Source organism: Bufo gargarizans, chromosome 8 (assembly GCF_014858855.1).
Source record: "Bufo gargarizans isolate SCDJY-AF-19 chromosome 8, ASM1485885v1, whole genome shotgun sequence".
NCBI lineage: Eukaryota > Metazoa > Chordata > Amphibia > Anura > Bufonidae > Bufo > Bufo gargarizans.
In genome coordinates, this window is record NC_058087.1 from 136,235,905 (window position 1) to 136,262,990 (window position 27,086).

A 27,086-nucleotide genomic window follows, 5' to 3' on the forward strand; every position below is an offset into this window, starting at 1 on the left:
CATGCTCTGCGACCTGTACAGAGGTCAGGAGGGAGCAGATAAGCTGTGATATCACCTATTATCAGGGCCGTCTTTAATATTGATTGGACCCTGGGCAAAAATTTACTTGGGCCCCCTGGATCCCGCCTTCCCACACCTTAGCAGGCAATCACGCCCTCCACCACAACACACACACAAAAGATCCACACATCTGGTAGAGTCCAGTGAATGACTGTAAATACTTCCAGTTCTGAAGACTCCAGCGGCTCAGGATCAGTGCTCTGGGCTGGAAGTGGGCACCGCTCTGCAGGAAGGAGACCAGGGCTCGGCTCACCCTAGTGTTACAGTGCACCCCAGCACCCCACAGTATGCAGTATAGCACCCTATAGTATACAGCAACCCACAGTATGCAGTATAGCACCCTATAGTATACAGCAGCACACAGTATGCAGTTTAGCACCCCACACTATACAGTACCCCACAGTATATAGTAGAGCAGTATAGCAGCCCACAGTATACAGCACCTCATGGTATACACCTCACTGTATACAGCACCCCAAACTATACACGATACAGCCCCCCACACTATACAGTACAACAGTATAGCACTCCCCCCCACTATACAGGCCCCCACACACTATACAGGCCCCCCACAATATACAGCCCATTACACAATATATAGCCCACCACACAATATACAGCCCACCACACAGTATACAGCCCATTACACAGTATATAGCCCACCACATAATATACAGCCCACCACACAGTATACAGCACCCCACTATACAGTAGTTTACAGTATATTAACATAACAGCCCCTGTCACCTTTTTCTGATGTAATCTTTACACAAAAAAAGCTCCACAGTTAACTTCAGCAACACTCAGTAGGACCTGTGATGACCTCATAGCCATGTGACCAGTAATTGCTAGGTTACTGGTCACATGGTAATGATGTCATTAAGGTCCTAGAGCAAAACTCATTAAGGTCCTAGAATTAAGATCATTAACACAGTACGATCATGATGCCTGTGTAGCCGACAGCCTGACACCCGGGGCAGTAGCTAGCAGGGCTCAAGAGGCAGCTGCCTTGGGCCCCCCAGGAGCAACTGGGCCCAGGGCAGCTGCCCCTTTTGCCCCTTGGTAAAGACGGCCCTGCCTATTATGAATGGTGGATCCTGTGTTATCTGTATATAGGTGATATCTGTCATTCTAATCCTGCCTGTAATGATATCTGCAGTAAAGTGATCTGTATATAGACAAAGAACTCGTGCATATTTTTTAGGTTTAGTGGGATAAACCTAAAACAGGGCTAAAACTGCATGATTTTAGGATTTTCTTTTAAATGTAGATGGTGACATGGAAAATTAGAAACAACATCACCAAAAAAGTCTTCACAAATATTGTTTTGGTTACACATTTCCCTTTTAAATATGTTTTGTCTTTTGTTTGATTATATCATACAAACTGTAGAGATTGTATAGACCACCCTAGAATAAAATCACCTGTAAATATGTCAAATTGTTAAAGGGAGTATGTCGCTTCCAAAATCAGTTTAAAAAAAAGCATGCCACAAATGTAGGGTTGGTGAATTCTGAAACGTAACCATGCCTTTCTTGTGAGAATCCGGTCCTCTAATCTTGAGAAATGGCGCCCCTTGTGTCATTGCTACTGGCTGTAAAGTCTCAGGGAATGTCAATCAAACAAGAGCGGGAGGCGCTGGCAGCGCAGCGGTACTGGCGGCCCATTGGTGATCAGGTGAAGCAGCCCTGCCCATGTTGCACTGAAAACCTATTTACATAGAAATAAAAAGAAGCATTTCTCGGGATTAAAGTCATTGATTTAATATTGATTGTGTGTAAATGGGCCTATAGTGTGATTTACTATGGCGTTTTTGTTTTCTTAGGCATTGTGATAACCGTGTGTGGCGTCACCTTGCTGTGTGTCCTATGTGGACTTGTGATTCTGTCGTTCGGAGTGTCAGGAGTTCTGAGTGTCTGTTACCTGGCGGTGTCTAGTATTATAAATTACATGCACACTTCTAGGTAAGTGAAATTCATTGAATATTTTGTGGGTTTTGGGGTGCTGAAGAAAAAGGCACAGGTCATCTGAAATGCTCCACACTTCTCAAATGAATGTTTACTGTAATGCACATACAAAAGGCACTAGGGCTGGACTGGGAACTTAAAGTGACCCCATTTTGTAGGCAGGTCCAAATGAACAGAAGGCGGGGCTACACAAGTAGGCGGGGTCAACAATGCCACAGCGCAAAATACTATCCCGGCAGAACCAAATAACAGTGTAGCACAATATACTGCCCCGAAAGCTGGCCCTTTGTGGTGGCCATCAATAGCTACCATCTTCTGTCCTCCTCCTCCAGTTGTCTATGGAGCAGGGGGTTTAGGAGGTGATGTACGGGCCACAGCAGTTGAATTCAGGAGGGCATGTGCAGTCGCTGGCCGGGTACACGAGTACCTGATTCTCACAGCGTTAATTACTGTTGAGAGCTCATTTTGTACCCGGTCAGTGGCAGAGAGGAGAACTTAGGTGGCCCACTGGAGCACTGGCCCACCGGGAAATTTCCCTGTAGGGTCTATGACCAATCCGCCTCTGAAAGGTACTCAAAAAGAGTACTAAAACATAAAGGACAAAAAAAATTCCTCACTATAAGGCCTCTTTCACACTACCGTTTTTTTTTTTACCGTTTTGCGGTCCGTTTTTTGCGTTCCGTATACGGTCCGTATACGGAACCATTCATTTCAATGGTTCCGCAAAAAAAACGGAATGTGTTCCGTATGCATTCCGTTTCCGTTTTTCCGTTCCGTTGAAAGATAGAACATGTCCTATATTTGGCCGCAAATCACGGTCCGTGGCTCCATTCAAGTCAATGGGTCCGCAAAAAAAACTGAACACATACGGAAATGCATCCGTATGTCTTCCGTTTCCGTTCCGTTTTTTCTGAACCATCTATTGAAAAATGTTATGCCCAGCCCAATTTTTTCTATGTAATTACTGTATACTGTATTTGCCATACGGAAAAACGGAACGGAACAACGGAACGGAAACGGAACCACAACGGAAGCAAAAGAACGGAACAACGGATCCGTGAAAAACGGACCGCAAAACACTGAAATGGACATACTGTAGTGTGAAAGAGGCCTAAGAAGGGTCCTGGCTCTGTCACGTTCAACATGATGTCTCAGATGCAGGCAGCAGGTTATAGAGCAGATTGATATATAGTTTTATTGGAAAACATTCAGTAAATCTTTTAATATAACCATTTATATCCATGCTTATTCTGGGATTTGACATCATAGAGGCGGCCAGGGGCGTAGCTATAGAGGGTGAAGAGGTAGCAGTCGCTACCGGGCCCAGGAGCCTGAGGGGCCCAAAGACCCTTGTGCCACATAAGACACTGGCATTATAGAAAGTGCATACTGGTCAATTTACACCTCTGGCTGGAGGGAAGGGGTTAGGTTAAGAATTTGGCATGAGGGGGTGCCCTTTCAATGTTTGCCTCTGGCAGCAGGAAGGATATGTGCTCCCCTGCCCCTTGCCAACAAGCACTGTGGGAAGGGGGCCCAAGCTGAACTCTTGCACCAGGGCCCATGAGCTTTTAGCTACGCCCCTGGAGGCGGCCCTAGCAGTGATTGACAGCATCCCCTCCATAGCTGTGTATACAGAGATAGCTGTCAGTCACCGATAGGACCTCCTCCTTGACTTCAAAGCCCAGAATGAGCAGTAATTTAAACGAATAAAATACAAGTTATGCTAAATATTTTCCTACAAACTATATATCTACTTGTTCAGCTCCTCCTGCTCTAGAGCATGCTGCCTACAGATTCATTCGCATTTTTCTGGTGACAGGTTCCATTTAACACATGTATAAAAAAATTATCGAAATATTAAATAGGACATTCCCAGTGATAATTACAAAGAGACTTGATGCAGACACATTTTAATGGAGAGGATAAAATATACACAGATCAGTACAAAACAACCGTCACAAAAAGTATAAGAAACCAACACGAAGTTTATAACCGCATAAACAAGAAAACCAAATAATAAATCTTGAAAATATAAGAAATTAATTGAATAAAATTCCAATTCATACGTTTTTTTTTGCCCAGTTTGATTCGGCTTTAAAAGTCAAGGACAGGTCCGTTCAAAGAAATCCACGCTCCCTATTTCTTTGGAGAATTTCTCAAATGCAAAAGTTATAAGAAAACAGTTCAGGCATGAATAGATTAAATCAACAGTTTGCTGTAAGGAATGCATTGTTTTCTATCCCCTAAAGTAGAATAAAACAAGTTTTGCAATGGTATTGTGTATAGGAACACTCCAGAGCTTTTCAATATATCAGCACTAGTCTAAGAGAACTATCTTGATGGTATTAGGGATGGATAGACCCGTACTAATAAGATTGGAGACCTGCTCTTCAAAATGGATTTTCTCATAGATGTAGTATTGATGTGCCCAAGGGAGAAGACGGCTTACGTACACAAGCTCGTGATCATATTGTTATTTAAAATTGCATGTATCCAACCTTCCTTTACCAAAATGAACGATCACACTCACAATAAAAAAAAGGCATAATTAATTTGAATTGAGAGCAAAAAAATATGCTAGTTGGAAATCTTTAGAAAATCAGATTTTCTTACACAAGATGCAATTAGCATAATTATACTGTCTGTATCTAAGTAACACAGATGACATGTTTTATGTTCTCCTCCCTTATTTTTAAACATGGGAGCTTGATTATTCGTTGGTCATGTCATTCAGGCTCTGTTTTTTGAAGTTTAGTTAATATTTCTCCCCCTTAAATCAGCTGAGCCCCCCTCATTACCAACAAATCATCTGGGAATAAAGTCTTGTATGACCACCTTAAAGGAGTATTCCTATCTCAGACCTTGAAGGCATATTGCTAGGATATGCCATCAATGTCAGATAGGTTCATCTGGGACCCATTCGTCTCTAGAATATGACCCCCCCCCCCCCCCCCCCCTAGGAGCCTCTAGGAGTACCAGCAACACCCTCATTGCTCCTAGAGGCTCATTATATTTTTCTCAGCAATGTGGCCGCCACATGTGAACATGGGTTACAAATCTGCTGACAGATGCCTTTTTAACCCATTACTGACCACCCATACGAGTTTTTACGGCGGTCACTAAGTGGGCTTGGGCTGGAGCTCAGCTTTTTTTTACGGCGGCACTTCAGCCGAAGTTAGCGCTTAAATCAAGCGCTCTAGCTCCATGCCCGCAGCTACCGGAGGTATCTGAGTGGATCGGGGCAGTGATCAGAGACCCTGACAAGCGGTCTCTGATCACGTGATCGCTGTGATACACTGTATCACGGCGATCACTGAAAATGCTGCTGGCAGTAAACTTTCTCCCTTCTCTCATGTAAGAGAGGAGTGAGAAAGCCTCTGGTGCAGCGAAAGCTGGGTCCCGATCCTCACCCACACCCCACAAGAAAGACGGCGGCGGCCGGCACATGCGCACACTGTAAGACGGCCGCCTTCGCCTCTGCACCAGGTTCTCTCTACTCAGGAGAGGAGAGAGAGTAATAATGATGCCCCGATCAGGTCCGGCAGCAATATAGCCCTAAATTCATTTAACTAAAGGGCAGGAGCCCACCCCCCTCTCCCTATCCTCAGTGTAAAAAAAAACTATACAAAATGGCACAGACATGCGCACTGGTTACTGTGCTGAAGATCTGCCTTCAGCACAGTAACGATCAGGGACCAATAATAATGGTCCCTGATCATGTGGTCTCCATGATAAACCTATCATGGAGATCACATCCATTATATTTACTAAACCTCAGCCAGGACATGTGCTGTGCTTCTCTCTGCCCTCAGTGCAGTCTTCTGTGAGGAGAGAGAGATCAGACTTCTGTCCTGGCTGTGCGATTTACTGTTAAAAAAAGAAAAATCTATTTATAAACTGTCCGTCCGTAACTGGCGGTCAGTGGGTGTCAGATTTATTCTTTAAATTGTATACCCCTGAAAAAAAACTGTCGATGAATCCCTTTTTAGTTTTAAAGGCTGCCTTTCCTTCCGTCAGTTTATTCCCTCCAAGCATGCCAGATATGGGGTAAAATTATACAAGGTGTGCGAGAGCACAACCGGCTACACCTGCGGTCTGTCTGTTTATGAGGGCAGAGACTCCCAACTTAACCCCACAGGCTGCCCCGAAAATATTGGGACATCGGAAAAAATACACAAAGGTACCACGTGTACACGGATAATTTTTATAGTAGTATACCCCTTTTTAAATCCCTCCATGCTGCAAACACAGGGGCTTGTTGGACAGTGCGCAAAAACAGAGTGGGATACCCACAACCCCTGGTGTCCAAGCGTTTGGAGAAAGGAGCATCCTTCGCCCTTGCAAGTGACCCAACTGCTTGCAGTGAGGTGGAAGAACAGGAATGATGTCTATATGCTGACCACCGTGTAGGCAGAGCCCACAGTAGCAGTTAGGGAGAGGGGGGGCTACTGTGGACAAACACAAACCAGTCTGTGTGACAGACTACAATACATTTATGGGAGGTGTAGACCTCTCGGACCAGGCGCTTCAACCCTACTAGGTGAAGAGGCCTGGTATAAAAAGGTAACAATCTACCTCATTCAGATTGCTACCTACAATAGTTTTGTTTTTATTTAAAAAGTCCCAAGGAACCCTCAACTTTCTTGAGTTCCAGGAGAAGGTGGTTGAGAGTCTCCTGTTTGAGTCCCCTGCACCTGGGCAAGCCTTTAAATCTGAGGACGTTCGAAGGCTTTCAGAAAGCCACTTCCCTCACCCTGACCATGCCACTACCAGCAAGACATATCCTCAGAAAAGATGCCGGGTGTGTAGCAAACACGGAAGTAGGTGGGACACCCGAATTTACTGCCCCAGTTGCCCATCACAACCCGGACTCCTGTTTTGAGACTTACCTTACGGTTGCCAGTTATTCATTTTGTTTAATACCAAAAAGGGTGGCTTTTCAGGAAGTCAATTTATTCTCTTTTTCTGTTTAGTTTGTGGACTTTCTAGGGAGGGATCCTTTTGGGATGGATTGTGGAGCAAATTTTTTTTTTTTCAGACATTGAAACAAATTTTACCTTTTCTGATTTGTATTCTTAATTTTCCTGATTTCATTTTTTATGACCTATGTCCTGCCACACAAAGCTGTTAATTCCATTCACATTACTGTATCATGATATTGGCATGATATTTTTTTATTTGGAGGATCTCTAATGATTTGAGTTGAAGAATTTCTTTTTTGTGGACACCCCACAACACGTCTAGAAATATGGTGCAGCGTGTTACTTAGCAGGTTTATCTCTCGTATAGGGATTATTGGGGATAAAGAGACGTTGTACGACCAGTCCTGTCCTTGAATGCCAGCTTGTCATTACAGCCCTATCTGTCTTCTTGCATCTTGGGAACTAACTGGAATTTCCAACATTTTGCTCCATGTGGTGGATTTCTAAGACAGTTAACAGGGTTACCCATCTAAAAATAAAATAAAAAATCTCCAGTTTCATGTGAAAATTTTATTAACAATTTGAATAAAACCATATATACTCATTATTTCATCCTATAATAATTTTGCACTCAGCATGCTTACTACACCACTAGGTGCATGCTTTAAGGGATCTAGTTTTTAAAATGGGGTCATTTAGAAGGGTTTTCTATTATTTTGCAGCTCAACACCATTACATGTGCGCAACTGGGCCTGAACCATTTTCAGTTTATTATCTGAAACGCCCCAGGTGCTCCTTTATGTTTGGACCCTGCCGTCTATCAAGACATAAGATTAGGGCCACAAAGGGGATATTTATGAAGACAGGAGAAATGGGATGATACATTTTAGGCTGTTAGGATCCATTCACACATCCGTGTGTGTTTTGCGGATCCGCAAAACACGGACACCGGCAATGTGCGTTCGGCATTTTGCGGACCGCACATTGCCGGCACTTAATAGAAAATTCAGGTCCAGGGTCCGGATCCAGGCAGCACATCATGTAGCCCCATAGAAATGAATGAGTCCGCAATTCCGTTCCGCAAAATGCAGAACAGAATTGCGGACGTGTGAATGGACCCTAAAGTCTCTTTTGCTTTGGAGGACTTTAGTACACTGCAGATTTTATACCCCTAGTTCCATGGTGTGAACATACCCTAAGGAGTTCAGAGACCTATATAGGCTAGTCATCATTACAGATAAGCGAATCGATTCTAAACAAATCAAATTACTCTTGATTTTACCAGAAATTCAGTTCTAGCTGAATTTGAATCTTTTGTGATTCAATTTGTATTTATCACTCAAAAGAGCTACCATTTTATAGGTCAGAAGACCAAGAAGGAAACATCTGCCACCAAAAAGGGATAATTTGTAGACCATGTTTTTATTTACAATGTGTGTAATTAAACATGCAGTTTACTACCAGATACCATCCATTTACCTATAGCTATTTATGCTGCTTTGACATTACTAATGCTGGCTGGTTAAAGGGGTTACATAGCATTATATTGATTTATGATGCTATGTAACCGTTAGGGCTGTTTCACACGAGCGAGTCCATTGCGGGAATCACGCTCCATGTGTGAGTGTGATCCTCTGCTCAGGACTTGCAGGAGCGCACGGCATTATCATGATTTATAATACTATGTGCCTCTGCTTGACCTTATTTCTACAGAATCATACTGACAGCTTTATGTCACTATGATTCTGTGGGAAATAAATAAATAAATCATAAATCATGATCATGCCGTCCGCTCCTGCAAGTCCCAAGCGGAGGATCACACTCGCACACGGAGTGTGATTCCCGCACTGGACTCGCTCGTGTGAAACATCCTTTAGAGTTCATAATGCTGTCAGTGTTATACAATACGTCTCCGGTACGTCATGATGCCCTGGTACTTAAGGACACATGACGTACCGGTATGTCATGTGTATTTACAATCACCGCCCGTGCGCGGTGATCGGAACAAAGTGCCTGCTGAAATCATTCAGCAGGCACTCTGCGTCAATGCCGAGGGGGGTCCTGTGACCCCCCTCGTATCTTCGATCGCTGCAAACCGCAGGTCAATTCAGACCTGCGGTTTGCAGCATTTACGGGGTCATTCCAGCGCTATCGGGTCCCCATGCTGCTGTAATGGGGACCCGATGGCATGGAAGTCAGCGCGATGCCTTCCTTAGTCATCGGGGCTGCTTTCCGGTGAAGAGCCTGTGAGATCCAGCCCCCTGGATCTCACAGGCAGGAAGCTGTATGAGTAATACACACTGTATTACTCATACAGCCAATGCATTCCAATACAGAAGTATTGTAATGCATTGTAAAGGGGATCAGACCCCCAAAAGTTTAAGTACCAAAGTGAAAATAAATTTGAAAAAATTAAGTTTCCCCCCCAAAAAAATTAGTTTCAAGTATAAAAAAAACAAAACGTCATTTTCCCCAAATAAAGTTTAAAAAAAAATTGGTAAATAATAGGGGGGGGGGGGGGGGAAGTAGACCTATTAGGAATCGCCACGTCCGTATCGACCAGCTCTATAAACATATCACATGACCCCTCATATGAACACCATAAAAAAAAATATAAAACTATGCTAAATAAACAATTTTTTTGTCACCTTACATCACTAAAAGTACAATAGCAAGCGATCAAAAAGGCGTATGCCCACCAAAATAGTACCAATCTAACTATCGCCTCATCCTGCAAAAAATGAGCCCCTACCTAAGGCAATCGCCCAAAAAATAAAAAAACTATGGCTCAGAATATGGAGACACTAAAACATCATTTTATTTGTTTTAAAAAAGCTGTTACTGTGTAAAACTTACGGTAAGTAAATTTAAAAAAAGTATACATATTGGGTATTGCCGCATCCGTAATAACCTGCTCTATTAAAATATCACATTACCTAACCCCTAAGGTGAACACCGTAAAAAAAGTGTAAAAAAAGCAATTTTTTTGTCACCTTACATCACAAAAAGTGTAATAGCAAGTGATCAAAAAGTCATATGCACCCCAAAATAGTGCTAATCAAACCGTCATCTCATCCCGCAAAAATCAGACCCTATCCAAGATAATCTCCCAAAAACTGAAAAAACTATGGCTCTCAAACTATGGAGACACTAAAACATCATTATTTTTTTTGTTTCAAAAATGAAATCATTGTGTAAAACTTACATAAATAAAAAAAAGTATACATATTGGGTATTGCCACGTCCGTAATAACCTGCTCTATAAAAATGTCACATGACCTAACCCCTGAATACCGTAAAAAAATATAAATAAAAACTGTGTAAATAAAGCCATTTTTCTTCACCTTACATCACAAAAAGTGTAATCGCAAGCGATCAAAAAGTAATATGCACCCCAAAATAGTGCCAATCAAACCGTCATCTCATCCCGAAAAAAGTTTGCCCCTACACAAGACAGTCGCCCAAAAATGTGGAGACACTAAAGAATATATATATTTTTTTTATGCTTTGTAAAACTGAAACAAACAACCAAAAAATGGTCATATTTGGTATTGTCTGTGACAATCTGCTCTATAAAAAAACCACATGATCTAACCTGTCAGATGAATGTTGTAAATAACAAAAAATAAAAACGGTGCCAAAACAGCTATTTCTTGTTACCTTGCCTCACAAAAAGTGTAATATAGAGCAGCCAAAAATCATATGTACCCTAAAATAGTACCAACAAAACTGCCACCCTATCCCGTAGTTTCTAAAATTGGGTCACTTTTTTTAAGTTTCTACTCTAGGGTTGCATCAGGGGGGCTTCAAATGGAACATGGTGTAAAAAAAACAGTCCAGCAAAATCGGCATTCCTTTCCTTCTGCGCCCTGCCGTGTGCCTGGACAGCAGTTTACGACCACATATGGGGTGTTTCTGTAAACTACAGAGTCAGGGCCATAAATATTGAGTTTTATTTGGCTGTTAACCCTTGCTTTGTAACTGGAATTTTTTTTAATTAAAATAGCAAATCTGCCAAAAAAGTGAAATTTTGAAATGTTATCTATTTTTCATTAATTCTTGTGGAACACCTAAAGAGTTAACAACGTTTGTAAAATCAGTTTTTTATACCTTGAGGGGTGTAGTTTCTAAAATTGGGGTAACTTTTTTGGACTTTCTACTATAGGGGTGCGTCAGGGGGGCTTTAAATGAGACATGGTGTCAAAAAACCAGTCCAGTAAAATCTGCCTTCCAAAAACTGTATGGCGTTCCTTTCCTTCTGTGCCCGTACAGCAGTTTACGACCACATATGGGGTGTTTCTGTAAACTACAGAATCAGGGCAATAAATATTGAGTTTTGTTTGGCTGTTTAACCCTTGCTTTGTAACTGGAAAAATTTATTCAAATGGAAAATCTGCCCAAAAAGTGAAATTTTGAAATGTTATCTCAATTTTTCCATTAATTCTTGTGGAACACCTAAAGGGTTAACAAAGTTTGTAAAATCAGTTTTGAATACCTTGAGGGGTGTAGTTTGTAAAATGGGGTCATTTGTGGGTGGTTTCTATTATGTAAGCCTCACAAAGTGACTTCAGACCTGAACTGGTCCTGAAAAAGTGGGTTTTAGAAATTTTCAGAAAAATTTCAAGATTTGCTTCTAAACTTCTAAGCCTTGTGACGTCCCCAAAAAATTTAAATGGCATTCACAAAATGATCCAAACATGAAGTAGACATATGGGGAATGTAAAGTAATAACTATTTTTGGAGGTATTACTATCTATCATAAAAGCAGAGAAATTGAAATTTGGAAATTAGCTAATTTTTCCCAATTTTTTGTAAATGTATTTTTTTGACTCAATTTTACCACTGTCATGAAGTACAATACGGGATGAGAAAACAATCTCAGAATGGCCTGGATAAGTAAAAGCGTTTTAAAGTTATCACCACGTAAAGTGACACTGATCAGATTTGCAAAAAAACGACCCGGTCCTTAAGGTGAAAATGAGCCCGGTCCTCAAGGGGTTAATTGATTACTTTTCATGGTTGAAACACAGATGATTCCGCTTAGTGAGAAAAAACATAAGTGAATTCGTTTTGCAGCAGTAAGGGCTCATGCACACGACAGTATGTTGCGTTCAGTATGCGGAACATATACTGAACCATTAATTTCAATGGTTCAGCAAAAAATACTGAAGTGTCTCCGTGTGCATTCCGTTTCAGTATTTCAGTATTTCCGTGCCGTTAAAAGATAGAACATGTCCTATTCTTGTCCGCAAATCACGGTGCTTGGCTCCATTCAAGTCAATGGGTCCGCAAAAAAAAGGAACACATACGGAAATGCATCCGTATGTCTTCCGTATCCATTCCATTTTTGCAGAACCATCTATTGAAAATGTTATGCCCAGCCCAATTTTTTCTCTGTAATTACTGTATACGGCATACGGAAAAACGGAAAGGAAACGGAAACAAAAAATGGAACAACGGATCCGTAAAAAACGGACTGCAAAACACTGAAAAAGCAATACTGTCGTGTGCATGAGCCCTAAGGATGAGATATATGTGGGAAAGAAGAAGCTGAAATAGCTGACGATTTCTTGTTTATTTGGCATTATCCCCCATGTTATTCATTTCTAATCTCTGTTCTGTCCCTCTAATCCCCTCTGTGTGCCCACTAGATGTATTACAACCTCCTATCATATACTGTATCCAGGCAAAATGCATTTGTTCGGTGTTTCATTTGGAGGCGATTTAGCATTTAATATGATATTCGCTTGTCAAAGGTACTCGCAGCGTGATGCTTTATAGCACGGGGGGGAACTGTGAACCCCTGCTTGGCAGTGAGTCTACCATATTGTTCTAGCAGGGAGGCCTGTATTATATGGAATAAATCCTCTGGGTTCTATTTACTTTCACTCGGTGGGAGACCTTTGTCACATTCTATGGAAACATTAGCCTTGTCTGACTAGGTGTAGGCATCTCAGTATGGTTGCTGTATCTATTCTCAAAAGTGCCTGCTTATTACTGACATTCAAAGCCAATATTAAAAACAGAGCAAAGTGTGAAATTAAAAAGTAAAAATAGATTTACGTCGTAGTTAAATGTTAATTGCCGGCTAATATTGATTTCTTTTTCATGGCTTAAATGTCTTTGGTATAGAATATTACCTTAAAGGGTTTCTGTCACCCCAATTTTCGCTATTAAACAGGCTGACATTATAGATGTGAAAATGAATTTAACTCTGCATTTATTTTATTTAAGTATGCCCCCGTTTTCGTGTAATTTTTACTTTTATTGTATGCAAATGAGCCTCTAGGACCGGGGGGGGGGGGGGGGGGGGGTGCACCTGCTCCTAGAGGCTCCGTTCGCCCACCTCATTTCCACGCCCTTCTGTCTTGATTGACAGGGGCCAGGCAAGCGTTGGTTCTCCTGCTGGCCCCGTCTGCCGTGTAAATCTCATGCCTGTGCCATCCTGTTCACCAAGAGTGGTGCTCTTTCTTCAGCGGGCATCTGTCAGCAGATTTATACGTATGGAACTGGCTGACCTGTTGCATGGCAGCTGAAGGCCTTTGTGTTGGTCCCATGTTCCTATCTGCCCGCATTGCTGAGAAAAATGATGTTTTGATATATGTAAATGAGCCTCTAGGGGCAATGGGGGCGCTACCGTTACACCTAGAGGTTCTGCCCTCTCTGCAACTGCTGCACCCTCTGCACTTTGTCAGGGCCAGGCAGTGTAAATGTGATCACACCCTCCTGGCCTTGTCAATTAAAGTGGAGAGGTTGCAACAGTTGCAGAGAGCTTGTGGCTCTAGGTGTAATGGCAACGCCCCCGTTGCTCCTAGAGGCTCATTTGCATATATCAAAACATCATGTTTCTCAGCAATGCGGGCACATATGAACATGGGACCAACACAGATGGCTTCAGCTGCCAAGCGCACATGTAACAGGTCAGCCAGTGTCATAGGGACAAAACTGCTGACAGATGCCCTCTAAGAATAGACTATAGAGAACCCCTTTCTTTGTGTAATTCTGAACAACCACTTTAAGGTGAATATAAAGATGTGCTAGAACATTCTGATTAGCTAAATCAGGTGTGCAATAAACACATATTTTCTTTATCTTTTTTTTTTTTACATAGATTGCTATCCAGGAAACCAAACCAGGCTAATCCAGACTCACAAACTGGAGACTCTCCTATGGGCAGGAGAATTTCAAAGGACAATACCCACATTGACTAGAAGATATGTTACTACTGAAACTGTGGCCTTTTGTCTGCCTGGGGTCTCTATTAATTGACTGTTACAGTAATGGTATATGTATATGTTTACACCTTCACTTAAGTACATAGACGTATATTGTGTTATATTTATCTGATGACCTTTACTTTTATAACTTTTTGAACTCATTCACTAGAACACATCACAGACAGACACCTGGTGGAATACAGACGTCACCGAATGTGGTCTTGTATACAATGAGCAGGTCTTGCGTGTAATATTTAAATGTTTTTCACCTTTACATGTTTTGTGACAAGCTTTAAATGATTGGCCAATAAACATTTATATGCCATATTTTATGCTTCATTGCTTGTTATTACTTTTTGTTATGTTTTTAGGATTTTAATAGTATCACTGTGGCTGATATTATTGATCACTGTCCTAAACCATTGGTTAGGTCGATTATTAACACCTTTACGGCCCTAAACCACTGGTCATAGGGATGTTACTTCTCTAGAACATCAGGGATGCTGACAAAACCCTTCAAGGCTCTAGACCACCAGGGATGCTGATAACCCCTTTATTGCCATAGATCACTAGGTATGTTACCAGAAACACCTTTGTTGTCCAAGACCACTATGTATGCGGACATAAACTTTTTAAAAGCCTTAGAGCACTGGATATTGGCCTCTTTGATAATCTAGACCACCAGATATGTTTGTGTTCACACTTAAACTACCCCAGTCCACTAGGACAATAAAAAACATTTGTAAAGTGCTTTTCTCTCAGGGACTCAAGGAGCAGAGATAGTTGTGTGGCTGGGGTGACTCCCTGGGAAGTCAGCTCAACCCCAACACACAATGCACATAAGGGTCAATTTTATAGGAAGCCAATTGGCAAATTTCTAGATTTTAGTACCTCTTCAGTACCCCAAATCATCCAGCTTATTGCATCTCTTCATATCTCCAGAACGCTAAAGATATTTGTGTTTATACCTAGTGATCTATGGCAATAAAGGGGTTATCAGCATCCTTGGTGGTCTAGAGCCTTCAAACCTACACCACCAAAGAGATTACCATTTCCTATCGTAGACCACCAAAGAGATTACCATTTCCTATCCTAGACCACCAAATATATTATCATTTACTCCTTGTCTACTCTAGATCAACAAATATATTACCATTTATCTCTTTTCTTCCCTAGACCTAGATATTACCATTTACTGGTTTTTTCTACCCTAGACTGCCAAAGATACTACCTTTTATCCCCTCAGTCTCATAGACCACTTTTTTTGTTTTGTCAGAGAGCACCAAAATGTATTTATTTAGACAATAAAATCTTTCAGCACACAGTGGCTGTTGCATGCTTAAAGGGATTATATAACTTGCGCTGTGCTCCTGGTCCAATTATATGTGTCAGCCACTTTCAGGATTACATGCCGTACATTGGGCAAGTGATCCTCGCCTGGGTTTAGAACCCACAGCGCATGCGTGAGAAATATGATTCTCTTGCTAGCGCTGTTGCGAGAGATTCATTCTCACGCATGCGCTGCGGTTTTTAACCAGGCTAGGATCATATGCCCAATGTACGGCATGTGATCCCAGTAGTGGCCACTGCATATACAGTAATTGGACCGGGAGAGCAGTGCAAGTTGGATAACCCCTTTAATTACTTGGGGGGCCTTATGGTAATATTTATTTGGTGTTGCTTCAAATTGCTCAAGTTAAAGAAAATCTGTCGGCTCCGAAACACCGCCAAGCTGGAGTCAGCAGTGCATGGCGTAAGTGACGCTGATTTCAGTTATGTACTTGTTCTCTTAACTCAATTGCATGCCGACGCTATGCTCCAAAAACCAGTGGAAAAATGCATTGAGGACTCCTGACCTCACTGACATAATGGAGTCCTCTAAATGCACAGCTTCGGAATGCAAGTGAGCAGGAATATAAAAATTACATAATCGGAGTCAGCATCAGTTACACTATACTGTGTAATAGTGACTATTGTACTGGAGACCATATCTCCTGAAGGATATTGATACTTTGGAGAGAGTTTAGAGAAGAGCTACTAAACTAGTACATGGATTGCAGGATAAAACTTACCAGGAAAGATTAAAGGACCTTAACATGTATAGCTTGGAAGAAAGACGAGACAGAGGGGATATGATAGAAACTTTTAATACATAAAGGGAATCGACCAGGTAAAAGAGGAGAGAATATTTAAAAGAAGAAAAACTGCTACAAGAGGACATAGTTTTAAATTAGAGGGGCAAAGGTTTAAAAGTAATATCAGGAAGTATTACTTTACTGAGAGAGTAGTGGATGCATGGAATGGCCTTCCTGCAGAAGTGGTAGCTGGAAATACAGTGGAGGAGTTTAAGCATGCATGGGATAGGCATAAGGCCATCCTTCATATAAGATAGGGCCAGGGGCTATCCATAGTATTCAGTATATTGGGCAGACTAGATGGGCCAAATGGTTCTTCTCTGCCGTCACATTCTATGTTTCTATACACCTTTTTTTGAGCTGACAGACTCCCTGTAAAGGGGAACATCCTTGTTAACTAGCTACAAACCTTAGAGGAAACATTTCTCTTAAACTACCCAACACATAAAATTACCTCCTGGCCTTTGTGAGACCTGATCCAAAACTTCTGGTCAAATTCCTAGATTCTTGCCGACTGCAGAAATTGTTGCTCTGGCTGCAAATAATCTTTTTATTGGCTGGGTTCACACCTGAGCGTTTTACAGCGCGTTCCTACGCGCTGTAAAACGCTCAACAGGCAAAAACCAATGTTTCCCTATGGGCATGGTTCTCACCTGAGCGTTTTACAGCGCGTACGAACGTGCTGTAAAACGCCCTACGCCCCAAGAAGTACAGGAGCTGCTTTGGGGCGTATTGTTGCGCGTTCCCGCCCATAGATTCATTGGATGCCTCTGTGTCCAATCACACAAACGCGCGTACTACGCGCGTTTTCAAAACACAAAAAAGCCCCAAAATACGCCCGATAAAAACGCCTGTAAACAGCGCTTATCGAATGCGCTCAGGTGTGAACCCAGCCTAACTGTTGGTTTCAGCGACACTGAGGACTCCCCCATTAACATGTATGCAGCTCAGTCTGTTTGATATTTCTGTAATACGCTGCTGAGAAGACACCCAGAGTATAAATATAACCCCTTTCTCTTTTGTATATTGTCTGCTCAGATGTCTCTTTCATTTGTGGTTGATGTAGACCAATATTCTTTAATTATACATTACAGGAAAGCAAGAATAAATGAATGTACGGTGGATTACATTTTATCTATACATTATGTCACAAATGACACTTCTATTATTCCTGAAATCCATTCCAGTTACTGTCAAATACCATCACTTAGACTCTTCAAGTGACAAAAATACTGCATGTCGTAACGTCTTCGTGCAATCATCTGGAAATATTCTTTGCGCCGCATCTTGCAATTCATACTGCTGGATTTTGAAGGGCACATAATAAGCGGGTGAAGGGTTACTAAAATAGTGACAACCGCAGAATATGTTCAGTGAGGTTGTCTTTTCTATACCCTGCGCTGTGCCTTCTGTAAAGCATTGCAGAGGATTTAACAACGGATCAAGATTCTATGGATCTATAGCAGTTGTTATTTCAAAGAATTATCCCTTATTGATGCCCATGAAAATCATGTGTTTCAAAACCAGAATTGGCTTCTTCCAATCAGGTTGGAAAACCTCATAGAAGTACGTCTGTGCGGGTACATTTAAAACAGCAATAGTGGTAAAACAAGGTTATAAGTCATATGAGTTGATGCAAAAAATAATAAAAAAACTGTTACATAGGTAAGAATATGTCACTACCAGCGCCGGCAGACGCGATTCTCTGAGTGTCACGTGACCAGGCAGTTCATCACGTGACCCGGAAGGGTGGGGTATTGAAACAGGCAATCTGCTGGTCACAGCTTGTCTGTGAACGGTTCTATATACCTCACCAGCGCGTTGGATTGTGGATTTTTCTGACCTCATGACTTTGGCTACTCCTTTTGACTCTGAATTTTTGGATTCTGATTTGGCTTTTCTGCATCCCTTGGTTTGACCCAGGCGTGGATCTTGGACTTGCTTCAGCCTGACTTATTTGGACTTGGACTTGACAACTTGAGTATGACCTTGGCTCAGTGGAGTAACTAGAGTGTTATGGGCCCTAGTGCAAACTTTGGATCGGGACCCCCATTTTTACAAAGAAGCGGCAGATTTTCTTACTAAGGGCTCTTTACCGTGCGGCTAGTCCGCTGCGTGAATGAGGGCCAAGCCCCGCTCCGGACAGCAGGGACACGAAGCAGTAACATAGTAGTAACATAGTACATAAGGCCGAAAAAAGACATTTGTCCATCCAGTTCGGCCTGTTATCCCGCAAGTTGATCCAGAGGAAGACCCCTCTCTAGTAGCTATAGCCTGTAATATTATTAAGCTCCAGAAATACATCCAGGCCCCTCTTGAATTCCTTTATTGTACTCACCATCACCACCTCCTCTGGCAGAGAGTTCCATATTCTCACTGCTCTTACCGTAAAGAATCCTTTTCTATGTTTGTGTACAAACCTTCTTTCCTCCAGGCGCAGAGGATGTCCCCTCGTCACAGTCACAGTCCTGGGGATAAATAGCTGATGGGATAGATCTCTGTACTGACCCTTGATATATTTATACATATTAATTAGATCTCCCCTCAGTCGTCTTTTTTCTAAAGTGAATAACTCTAATTTTGATAATCTTTCAGGGTACTGTAGTTGCCCCATTCCAGTTATTACTTTAGTTGCCCTCCTCTGGACCTTCTCCAGCTCTGCTATGTCTGCCTTGTTTACAGGAGCCCAGAACTGTACACAGTACTCCATGTGTGGTCTGACTAGCGATTTGTAAAGTGGTAGGACTATGTTCTTATCACGGGAATCTATGCCCCTTCTGATGCAACCCATTATCTTGTTGGCCTTGGCAGCAGCTGCCTGACACTGGTTTTTGCAGCTTAGTTTGCTGTTTATTAAAATTCCTAGATCCTTTTCCATGTCAGTGTTACCGAGTGTTTTACCATTTAGTATGTACGGTTGACTTGCATTTTTCCTTCCCATGTGCATAACTTTACATTTATCAGTGTTAAACCCCATCTGCCACTTATCTGCCCAAGCCTCCAGTCTATCCAGATCCCTCTGTAGTAGTATACTGTCCTCATCAGTGTAAATTACTTTACACAGTTTAGTGTCATCTGCGAAAATTTATACTTTACTATGCAAGCCTTCTACAAGATCATTAATAAATATATTGAAGAGAATAGGGCCCAATACTGACCCCTGAGGTACTCCACTAGTGACAGTGACCCAATCTGAGTGTGTACCGTTAATAACCACCCTCTGTTTTCTATCCCTGAGCCAGTTACTTACCCACATACAGATGTTTTCTCCCAGTCCGAGCATTCTCATTTTATATACTAACCTTTTATGTGGTACAGTGTCAAATGCTTTGGAGAAGTCCAGATATACGACATCCATTGATTCGCCGCTGTCAAGTCTAGAACTTACCTCCTCATAGAAACTGATTAAATTAGTCTGACATGACCGATCCCTCACGAAGCCATGCTGATATGGCGTTATTTGCTTATTTCTGTTGAGATGCTCTAATATAGCATCTCTCAGAAAACCTTCAAACAGTTTACCCACAACAGATGTTAAACTTACCGGCCTATAGTTTCCAGGGTCTGTTTTTGGCCCCTTTTTGAATATTGGCACCACATATGCCATGATTGATAATGCTCTCTGCCTCTCTGTGACCTTTTTACTACAAAATCACAGTAAGATAAAGTTGTCACTGTGATTTTGTAGCAAAACGATCATAGAGAGGCAAAGAGCATTATCAATTATGTCACTGCTCCGTGTCTCTGCTGTCCGGAGCGGGGCTTGGCTGTCTTTCACACAGCGGATTAGCCACACAGGATCCGCTCGTGTTAAAGAGCCCTAAGCCCAATGCATGGCTACACTCACCCAGTCCTAATAAAATCTGGTCCTACCTCATCCAGGGTGTTGCTGGCGTTGGCGTGATGTCCGCTGGATCCAGAACAAGGTCCCTGTGGTGAGAAAAAAAGAATAATCACATAAGGAAGGGATGGTGACTGCCCCTGTGAAACTACCCGCAGGGGGCGCTGTGCTGGCCTGGTAGACTGAGCTATGCCAATGTATGGCAGGGTAATTTAGGACATTTCCCCTAAGTGCTACCACACAGTACTAATGTCCACATTGTGGCCCCTCACAGTACTAATGCCCACCTTGTGGCCTTTCACAGTAATTAAGCCCACCTTGTGGCCCCTTCACAAAAGTTATGTCCTTCTTGTGGCCCCTCACAGCAGTTATGCCCACCTTTTGTTCCTGTCACAGTAGTTATGCCCAGATATGAGCCCCTCACAGTAGTTATGCCAAATATGTGCCCCCTCACAGTAGTTATGCCCAGATATGTGCCCCTCAGTGGATATGCCCAGATATGTGCCCGCTCACAGTGATTATGCCCAGAAATGTGCCCGCTCACAGTAGTTATGCCCAGATATGTGCCCCTCACAGTGGATATGGCCAGATATGTGCCCCATCACAGTAGTTATGGCCAGATATGTTCCCCCTCACAGTAGTTATGACCAGATATGTGCCCCTCACAGTGGATATGGCCAGATATGTGCCCCCTCACAGTAGTTATGGCCAGATATGTTCCCCCTCACAGTAGTTATGCCAGATTATGTGCCCCTCACAGTAGTTATGACCAGATATGTGCCCCCCTACAGTGGTTATGCCAGATTATGTGCCCCTCACATTAAAGGGATTCTGTCACCTGCTTTTAGTATTTTAAGCTGGCACCATCGCTATGTTAACTAAAGTACCTTATTTCCAGGAGTCTTCTTTTTACTTATTTTTGTTTGGTAGTTTTGATATAAAAGCGATTTTTATGTTATGCTAATTAGGGTCCAAGGTGCCCAGAGGGGCGTTTTTTCAATCTCCGGTGCCCAGTGACGCCCCCCTGCAGTGCCCAAGACAGCCTCCTGATCATCAAAACACCTCCCACAGCCCGGCAAACGGTTCCGCCCCCTCCCCACGTCATAATCTACCTTATAGATATGCCCCGTCCTTCCTGTCTGCGGCCAGAAAACTCGCGCAGGCACAGTACCGCCTGCGCCTGCGCGATCATCAACCTCCTGAGGGCAACAGCCTCAAAAGTCTCACTGGGCATGCGCCGAGCCCAGTGATGTGACCTGAGCGCTGTTGCCCTCAGGACGTTGATGATCGCGCAGGCCGCAGGCGGTACTGCGCCTGCGTGAGTTTTCTGGCCGCAGACAGGCAGGAGGACGGGGCATATCTATAAGGTACACTATGACGTGGGGAGGGGGCGGAACCGTTTGCCGGGCTGTGGGAGGTTAATTGATGATCAGGAGGCTGTCTTGGGCACTGCAGGGGGGCGTCACTGGGCACCGGAGAGTGAAAAAAACGCCCCTCTGGGCACCTTGGACCCTAATTAGCATAACATAAAAATCGCTTTTATATCAAAACTACCAAACGAAAATAAGTAAAAAGACGACTGCTGGAAATAAGGTACTTTAGTCAACATAGCGATGGTGACAGCTTAAAATGGTAAAAGCAGGTGACAGAATCCCTTTAAATATGCCCAAATATGTGCCCCTCACAGTGGTTATGCCAGATTATGTGCCCCCCTCACAGTAGTTGATATATGTGCCCCCTCATAGTTATGCTTTTATACGTGCCCCCTTCACAGTAGTTATGGCAGATTATCTACCACAGTAGAGGTGCCCACTTTTCTGCCCCCTCACTCTAGTTGTGCCCATCAACCCCCACCCTTCCCCTTTGCCCCAGTCTGCAGTGTTGGGAAAAGAAAAAAAAACACATACTTACCCTCTTCCCTGATGTTGCGCTGCCACACTCACATCGCGCTGCTGGCTGTACTGAAGGCAGTTTCCCGAGCCTTCAGAGCTCCTCCCACAGCCAGCAGCGCGATGTGCGGCCAGCAGAGGGAGCGCTAGAGCTCCTGCTTCACTGATGATCTGGAGAAAGCCCGGCAGTGACAAGAACTGCCGGGCCGAGTGTATGTGAGTGAGTGCGAGCGTCCCCCCTCTTCCTCCTCCCCCCTCTGCTCAAACCTCCCCCACCTTGCCTCATATTAAACATGTAATGGAGCGCCCTGACGAGGCCCGGCATGATCACTGTACTTCATGCCGGGCCCTGTCACAGCGCTTCATTACATGTTAGTACAGCGGGCCCCCGCTGGGCCCGTTCGCAGTCGCACCCCCTGCGACCGCGATCGTTACACCCCTGCCTTGGCTTGGTATCGTTTAGTGATCTGCTTTCTGATTTGGCTTTATTATTGTCTCTTGGTTTTGACTCTGAGTACTTTGGTTCTAGGTTTTTCACAGTATTTGTGTGCCTGTCTGTGGCTTTGTTTGTTTTTTCCCTCTGCTTTTCCCTGGTAAACCCCAGCATATAAATAAGCAAGATTTGGCAGAGAGAGTACAGTAACCCCCTCAAGATACAATATTTTCAACATACGATGGGTCAGAAAAGACCATTGTAAGTTGAAACCAGACTCAACATACAATGTCTAAGACTCGGATCCAACCAATCAATGCCACTTCTCCAGTATAATAGCTGTATTATTTGCTAGTTAGCAGCTATTCCTAACTGTTATATGTAAGGACTTGTTTTATCTGTCTTAGTTATCTGCTTATTTTTCTTTAATCTTGGAACCGATTTAATCAACTTACAATGGTTTCAACATACAATGGTCATCCTGGAACCAATTAATACTGTAACTTGAGGGACCACTATACATCATCAGGAAAGATATCAGGAGCTGTCTAGCCCAACGGTGTCCTCTCAACCCCTGGAACCTCAGAGAGAGTTGCAAATTGTATTTTCGGTTACGCCCCTATTCCTCTGGTTCTGAATGACAAACGAGTCTGTATTGTTATTTCTTCAAGGTTACCCACAGGAATGGGCCTTCTCACTGCTGGTTGACTCTCCTAAACTGGCATCTGTTTATGTTTTTGTTTCAGCTCTGGGTCTTCTTTATGATGAACTTGATAGAGGGGCGTTTGTGGAGTCACAGTTAATCTCTTTTAAACAGGATCGACATACAAGTTGTATGTGGCTTCTAAGTGGAACGATCCAGCTATATATATATATATATATATATATATACAGTACAGACCAAAAGTTTGGACACACCTTCTCATTCAAAGAGTTTTCTTTATTTTCATGACTATGAAAATTGTAGATTCACACTGAAGGCATCAAAACTATGAATTAACACATGTGGAATTATATACATAACAAAAAAGTGTGAAACAACTGAAAATAGGTCATATTCTAGGTTCTTCAAAGTAGCCACCTTTTGCTTTGATTACTGCTTTGCACACTCTTGGCATTCTCTTGATGAGCTTCAAGAGGTAGTCACCTGAAATGGTTTTCACTTCACAGGTGTGCCCTGTCAGGTTTAATAAGTGGGATTTCGTGCTTTATAAATGGGGTTGGGACCATCAGTTGCGTTGTGGAGAAGTCAGGTGGATACACAGCTGATAGTCCTACTGAATAGACTGTTAGAATTTGTATTATGGCAGGAAAAAAGCAGCTAAGTAAAGAAAAACTAGTGGCCATCATTACTTTAAGAAATGAAGGTCAGTCAGTCCGAAAAATTGGGAAAACTTTGAAAGTGTCCCCAAGTGCAGTCACAAAAACCATCAAGCTCTACAAAGAAACTGTCTCAGATGCGGACTGCCCCAGGAAAGGAAGACCGAGAGTCACCTCTGCTGCGGAGGATAAGTTCATCCGAGTCACCAGCCTCAGAAATCGCTGGTTAACAGCAGCTCAGATTAGAGACCAGGTCAATGCCACACAGAGTTCTAGCAGCAGACACATCTCTAGAACAACTGTTAAGAGGAGACTGTGTGAATCAGGCCTTCATGGTAGAATATCTGCTAGGAAACCACTGCTAAGGACAGGCAACATGCAGAAGAGACTTGTTTGGGCTAAAGAACACAAGGAATGGACATTAGACAAGTGGAAATCTGTGCTTTGGTCTGATGAGTCCAAATTTGAGATCTTTGGTTCCAACCACTGTCTTTGTGCGACGCAGAAAAGGTGAACGGATGGACTCTACATGCCTGGTTCCCAGCGTGAAGCATGGAGGAGGAGGTGTGATGGTGTGGGGGTGCTTTGCTGGTGACACTGTTGGGGATTTATTCAAAATTGAAGGCATACTGAACCAGCATGGCTACCACAGCATCTTGCAGCGGCATGCTATTCCATCTGGTTTGCGTTTAGTTGGACCATCATTTATTTTTCAACAGGACAATGTCCCCAAACACACCTCTAGGCTGTGTAAGGGCTATTTGACCATTAAGGAGAGTGATGGGGTGCTGCGCCAGATGACCTGGCCTCCGCAGTCACCGGACCTGAACCCAATCGAGATGGTTTGGGGTGAGCTGGACCGCAGAGTGAAGGCAAAAGGGCCAACAAGTGCTAAGCATCTCTGGGAACTCCTTCAAGACTGTTGGAAGACTATTTCAGGTGACTACCTCTTGAAGCTCATCAAGAAAATGCCAAGAGTGGGCAAAGCAGTAATCAAAGCAAAGGGTGGCTACTTTGAAGAACCTAGAATATGACATATTTTCAGTTGTTTCACACTTTTTTGTTATGTATATAATTCCACATGTGTTAATTCATAGTTTTGATGCCTTCAGTGGGAATCTACAATTTTCATAGTCATGAAAATAAAGAAAACTCTTTGAATGAGAAGGTGTGTCCAAACTTTTGGTCTGTACTGTGTATATATATATATATATATATATATATATATATACTGTAACCTCTCCAGTCCTGAATGCCAAGCAACGTGAGATTATATAGAGAAAAGTCTATTTAAGGGTCACATTTATCCTTCCATGTCTCCTATGGGAGCAGGATTCTTTTTTGTGACTAAGAAGCATGGGGTTCTCAAGCCATGCATAGATAATTGTGAATTGAATAAAATCACTGTGAAAAATCTGTATCCTCTGCCTTTGATCCCCGATCTATTTAATCAGATCTTGGGGGCACAGTGGTTTTCTAAGTTGGATCTCAGAGGTGCCTATAACCTTATCCGCAAGGATGGAATGGAAAACCCTATTAAACACCCCAGAGGGTTATTTTGAATATTTAGTTATGCCCTTTTAGCTGAGCTATGCCCCTACTGTGTTCCACAATTTGGTTAACAATATTTTTAGAGAGTACAGTATATCGGAAAATTTATGGTAGTCCATCTGGATGAAATACAAATTTATTCTCCCAATTGGGCATTGCACGATTCACATATTAAACTGGTTCTGCAGATTCTCTGGGAAAATCACTTATTTCCAAAAGCTGAGAAGTGTATATTTGGAGTCCAGGAAGTGGACTTAGTTCAACCTACATCCCTCAAGGCCCTTCAATGCTTTTTAGGGCTCACAAATTATTAACACAAATTTCCTAACTTTTTGGTAGTGGTTAAACCACTTACAGATCTGACTGAAAATGGGGCAGATGTAAGTCACCAGCAACCAGAGGACATTAATGCCTATGTGTTTTAAAAAAAGTGTTTTCTGGGTGCTCCTTTTTTGCCTTTTCTGCTTAAGGTAGATATTTCTAAGGTGGGAGTGGAAGCAGTGATTTCTCAGGGAACTAGGGCTCTCATTCATCTTAGGCCATATGCCTTTCTTTCTCGCAAATTTTCTGCAGTTGAAAGGAATTATGATGTTGGAAATCGGGAGCTCCTTGCCATTACGTTGGCCTTTGAAGAATGGCGCCACTTCTTGGAAGGAGCGCAACACCAAGCAACGGTGATTACAGATCACAAAAATGTTACCTTTTTGGAATCTGCCAAACCATTGAATCCTAGGCAGACAAGGTGGGCATTGTTTTTTACCGTTTAAATTTTGTAATTACATTTAGGCCAGGAACTAAAAACGTGAAGGTGGATGCTTTATTCCGGAGCTTCTGTGCAGTCCAATCTCCTGAAGCTAAACCAGAATTCATTCTACCGACGGATATTGTGATCTCTACCATTTCATCTGATCTGGCATCTGAAATTGAAAGTAACCAAGGTCTAGCTCCCATTTCATCTGATCTGGCATCTGAAATTGAAAGTAACCAAGGTCTTGCACCCGTAAACTATTTACCCTTATCTTCGCCTCTGTCTACTGGGGGAATATCTATGAAAAGAAAATCCCGGCAACTTTAACTTGCTTGCGAGTCCTATACTTTAATTCTATCCAATCATACAGCGTGTATACAAGGACGCGTTTCGGCTAGTAAGCCTTCATCAACAAGTGAAACAAACAGACATACATCCGGTACATATATGTATCAGGATAGGTCACCTCATCAGATGGCAATTTTAGGCGGTTAACATGTATCAAATAAACATATTATATTACATCAAATTCATATGACAAAAAAAATACTATTGTAGCGTATAGAGTCCATGTCCTTAGCGTGAGGATGAAGTCTGCAAAGAAAAAAATGAAACATTAAGCAATAAGTGCATTATTTCATATTCTTTATTTAAGCCTCTCGGTTGTAATGTGTCTAGTATGTAGATCCAGTATGCCTCTCTCTGTAAAAAAAAGTTTTTTAATGTCACCCTCTCTTCTTGGTCTCTTTATTTGTTCCAGGACCTGGATTTTTAGTTGGGCAATGGAATGTTTGTACTTATCAAAGTGGAGCGGTAATGGTAGTAACAGGTTTTTTGTCCTGATCGTCGACTTATGTTTACAGATTCGGTCTCTTATGGACTGCATAGTTTCTCCAACATATAATAGTCCGCAGGGACATTTAATCAGGTATATCACATTTTCAGATTCGCAAGTGAAAAAGCCTTCTATTTTGAATGCCTTTCCTGTATGTGGATGATGGAA

General features: G+C 42.5%; 1 protein-coding gene across 2 annotated transcripts in view; it reads left to right on the top strand.

The window, feature by feature from the left end:
• Positions 1-14,493, top strand: part of LDAF1 (lipid droplet assembly factor 1) — a 60,304-nt gene extending 45,811 nt beyond the window's left edge. For both annotated transcript variants that reach the window (XM_044304103.1, XM_044304104.1), the window contains exons 4-5: positions 1,886-2,024; positions 14,061-14,493. In XM_044304103.1, the coding sequence (XP_044160038.1) occupies positions 1,886-2,024; positions 14,061-14,160 (239 nt within the window). In that variant the 3' untranslated portion in view covers positions 14,161-14,493. The remainder of the gene's footprint in view (positions 1-1,885; positions 2,025-14,060) is intronic.
• The last annotated feature ends 12,593 nt before the right edge of the window (positions 14,494-27,086 follow it).